This window comes from Petaurus breviceps, unplaced genomic scaffold (genome assembly GCF_028583685.1).
Source record: "Petaurus breviceps papuanus isolate PSGF00001 unplaced genomic scaffold, PetGlider_PUasm1.0 90723, whole genome shotgun sequence".
Lineage (NCBI taxonomy): Eukaryota > Metazoa > Chordata > Mammalia > Diprotodontia > Petauridae > Petaurus > Petaurus breviceps.
This window is the reverse complement of record NW_027187323.1, coordinates 10,218,439-10,222,544: the sequence shown is the minus strand read 5'-3', so window position 1 is coordinate 10,222,544 and position 4,106 is coordinate 10,218,439. Positions and strand designations below refer to the sequence as shown.

The 4,106-nt window shown below is 33.3% G+C and overlaps 1 protein-coding gene across 3 annotated transcripts in view; it reads left to right on the top strand.

The window, feature by feature from the left end:
- Positions 1 to 4,106, top strand: part of KYNU (kynureninase) — a 143,537-nt gene that overhangs the window by 119,443 nt on the left and 19,988 nt on the right. For all 3 annotated transcript variants that reach the window (XM_069066762.1, XM_069066761.1, XM_069066763.1), the window contains exon 11: positions 1,611 to 1,663. In XM_069066762.1, coding sequence (XP_068922863.1) covers positions 1,611 to 1,663 — 53 coding nt within the window. The remainder of the gene's footprint in view (positions 1 to 1,610; positions 1,664 to 4,106) is intronic.

Sequence of the window (4,106 nt, the reverse complement as noted above, 5' to 3'; positions counted from 1 at the left end):
GCTCATTTATTTTTGTTTCTTTTCCCCATTTCCAAAAAAAAAAAAAAAAACTTAAAAAAATAATGTGTAGCTCTCTGGGAGGGGACAAAGAGAGGAATTAATGGGAGAATCTAGTCAACATTAAAACAGAAATGTCAATAAAATATTTTTTTAAGAAGTAATTGAAGTGTATGCATATGGTCATAAGGGAATGTTTAAGAGTGTTCCGTAGATAAGAATACAAAGAAAGAAAAGAGATGTGACAGATATTAACATAGAAGCAAAATCTGGCAACTGATTGTTTATATATGGGAGAAATATAGTTCAAAGATTGCCAAAATGGGAAATAGGATGAATGGTTGTGATAAAAATATTCAAGTCACAAAAAACAGAATGTTTAGAAGAAAAAACATTGAATTTGGTTTGAATCTATTATGTTTGAATTGCTGGAGAGCCAGCATGTGGAGATAGCATGTTATGAGTAGGAAATGGGTTTCTGCATCTTAAAAGACAGGTTAGGACTAGAATTTATTCATCAATGTAAAGGTTTAGACAAAGATGAGTGAGGGGTGAAGAATAGTACAGTGAGGTATACAACAGTGGTAAGAACTGCAGAAAACTCAAAAAGGATGAAAACTGCCGCGGGGGGGGGGGGGTAGGTAGGAAAGGGAGAAAAAGGCCATTAGGTTTGGCAGGTTCGTCTAAGCTGGGGAGGCTTTTATTCATCCAAGGATCATCCTTAGCTAAGTTCTAAGTATCTCATTATCAGGTTGTCTATCAAGTAAAAAATTTTTTTTAGCCACAGTAACTTATGAAACCATCTGCTAAAGTCTGAAAGAATCTCAATCTATGTAAGGGAAAGAAGTCTCCATATCGATGAAATCATGGATCTTGTAAAGTAATGCAACTTGTAGATTCATATGAAAAAATGCATCACAATTGAACATTTGTTTCATCTATCTTTACCTTACTACAGATTTAGATAGCTTTACCTTTATAGGGGAGCTTTAACAATGAAATGGAAGAATATAAACAAACTGTGAAGCCATGAAAAAGTAAAATTATTGCTAGTCATGAAAATAAAATAAGAAAAGTTATTGAAAGTTATAATCACTAAAAGTAATACTTTTTCCTTGGAAAATTCAGCATAGAAACAGAAAAATCACAATAGTTATATGCATTCATATAGGTGTTGTTGCTATTGCTCATTGAGGTTTCTATTTGGAGACTCTGGTGTCCAATTCATTCTTGCCCTCCCTAATCTCTTTTATTTTGTGCTTTTAAAATAGAATGCCGAAAGTTATTCTTGTATTTGATTTACTTTCAGCTAGGAAAAAAAATCTCTTCTAAAATTAGTTTTATAGTATTTTCTTTTCAAAAGGATACAAATAAAACATGTAATGATAATAATAATGCCTTCAATATTAATTTCATTTAAAATCCAAAGCAACTCTATAAATATAAATTGTGTTTTGTTATTTTTCTCTAAAGTGTTCATTTTATTTCTGAATATTTTATACCTTTATTCCTAAATATATTTAATCTTTGGGCAAACATATAATTAGCAACTGTATTATTTAGGGTTTTTTTGTCAAAAGAAATAATCTGAAATACTGCTATTTATATTTTAGGTTAATAGGCTGGTTTGGTCACAAACTTGAGAGTAGATTTCATATGGATAACAGTAAGTATATTTAAAGTTATATATAATATTTTTTGCTTAATTTTAAAATTCATCTAGGCTCAAAATATGCCAGATATAGGCCCTTTGACAATTTAATCCTTTTTTCTTTGTAATTTCTTTTAAAACAGTAAGGACACATATAATATTTTTTAAAATCCAGGAGTTTTATTTTATGAGGTGGAAAGGAGGATTATCATCGTAAATATGGAACACCCAGTATATGATTATAAATAATAAGACTTTATACTTTTTCTCTGCTGCATTTTATTTTCCCCAGAACCATATGATATCTCCATCACACTGAAAGTGGATATGCCTATGTGTATCATATCCTAGTAGATAGATTAGAGAAAGATAACATATAATCTATTTTAATATACTTGTAGAAGATAATCAACAAGCTAAAACAGATCTTTGAAATCATATCGCCCTATTGTTTTATTTTACAGATTATAAACTAAGGTCCAATGCTTCAAATGACTTTCTTGAGATTTCTAATTGCCTTTTGGGAATGTTCTCCTATATGTGTCTCAAGTCCAACAAGTCTGAAACAAAATTCATCATCTTCATCCTCAAACCAGCCTTTTCAGCTAATTCCAATTTATAAGCTACCCCTTTTGTTAATGGTGCTAGCATTATTCTGCATATAAAGCCTCAAAATTTGGAGTCATCTTTGATTACTCCTCCCTCGTTCCCCCACATTTAATCAGGCATCAAGTCCTATTAATTATATTGCTCTAATATCTTTCATATTTATTCCCTTATTTTTTTCTACTTTATTATTATTACCCTAGCTCAGGTACTTATTTTATCACCTAGACTCATAGATGTGCATAGAGCATGCAGGAATGTGCTAGTAAATAATAACTAACTGCATCTTGGTGAGGTGTGTGTGTCAGGCAGGGGGTGGGGAGGTGGTAGAGTAGACAGAACAAACAAAACAAACAAAAAGCTTTAAATGTGATCTGTATTATTAAGATTTTCTCCACCACTTTCTTAAGTCTGAATAATCAATAAAATAATAAATCAAGCCCTTATTTGTAGTATTTGTCAGTTTCCATGAATATTGAACAATTGGCTGCTTTGATCTGGTATGAGCCATCTCCTGCACACCAGTGAGTATGGGACAAGTCACCTGACCCACACCCAGAACAGTTTCATGCTTAAAGGATTGTAAACGATGACCTATCTCCTTGCCCCCAATCTCTTTCCTTTCAAACCACTCCTACTTACTGTTTCAAAGTGCTATTTTACTAATGCAGAGGTCTAAGTGCTTTTAAAATAAAATGATTAGCTTGGAATTCTAAGCCTACAATGATCTAGTTCTACTTTATCTTTACATTCTTTTAATAATGACTCACATTTTTTTTGTGGGGAGGGGAAAGATGTGGCAATTCCTGTTAAAGTTATTTGCCCAAGGTCACATAGCTAGTAAGTGTTAAGTGTCTGAGGCTAGATTTGAACTCAGGTTCTCCTGACTCCAGGGCCATTGCTCTATTCACTATGCCACCTAACTGCCCCGATAACTCACATTTCTGTAACATTTTCTTGTTTTATTTATTTTTATTTATTGAAAAAGTGCTTTCCCTTCAATAGCTATGTGAGATAATTGGTGCTGAATAATTATTCTCAGTTCATTAAAGAGGAAATTGAGGTAAACAGGGATAGATCTCTCCATTGTTCCACAAGTGCTAAGTGTCAGTACTAATACACGACCCCATATCTCTTTGATTCTAAGATTTTACTGTGTCTACTTTATCATGCTCCCTCTTTCACATGAATATTTTAGCTTCCTTCAAAAATCAGCTCAGATACCATCTCTTAAAGAAAGATTTTCTTATCTTTTTATTTGTTAGTGTTCACTCTCTACAGCACTGGGTTTGGAATTAGGAAGATATCTTGGTGAGTTCCAATCCAGCCTGAGATATTTACTAGCTATGTGATCCTGGACAGGTCACTTAGACTTGTTTGCCTCATCAGTTCCTCATCTGTAAAATGTAGCTGGAGAAGGAAATAGCAAACCACTCTAGTATCTTTGCCAAGAAAAACCCAATGGGGTCATGAAGTGTCAGACACAACTGAAACAAAGGAACAAAAAAACTCCATCTCTCCTAAAATTATTTTATACTTAACTATATGTTCTATTCTGAAAAAAGAATTACTGGCTTTTGAGGGAATGACTGTTTTCTATTTTTGTCTGCTTAGCCTCCAATGAATTATACAAAGCAAGTGCTTGCACACTTACTTTCTTCACATACTCTCTGCTCCTACCAGTTTTACTATTCTTGGCTTTCTCAAATTTTCCTGCTCTTTGGGGCAATGCATCATTCCCTGATATTTTCCAGATCTTCTCCCTCAATTTCTGTATTGACTCATGGAAAACCAGAAAACACACACACACACACACACACACACACACACACACACACACACACACACACAC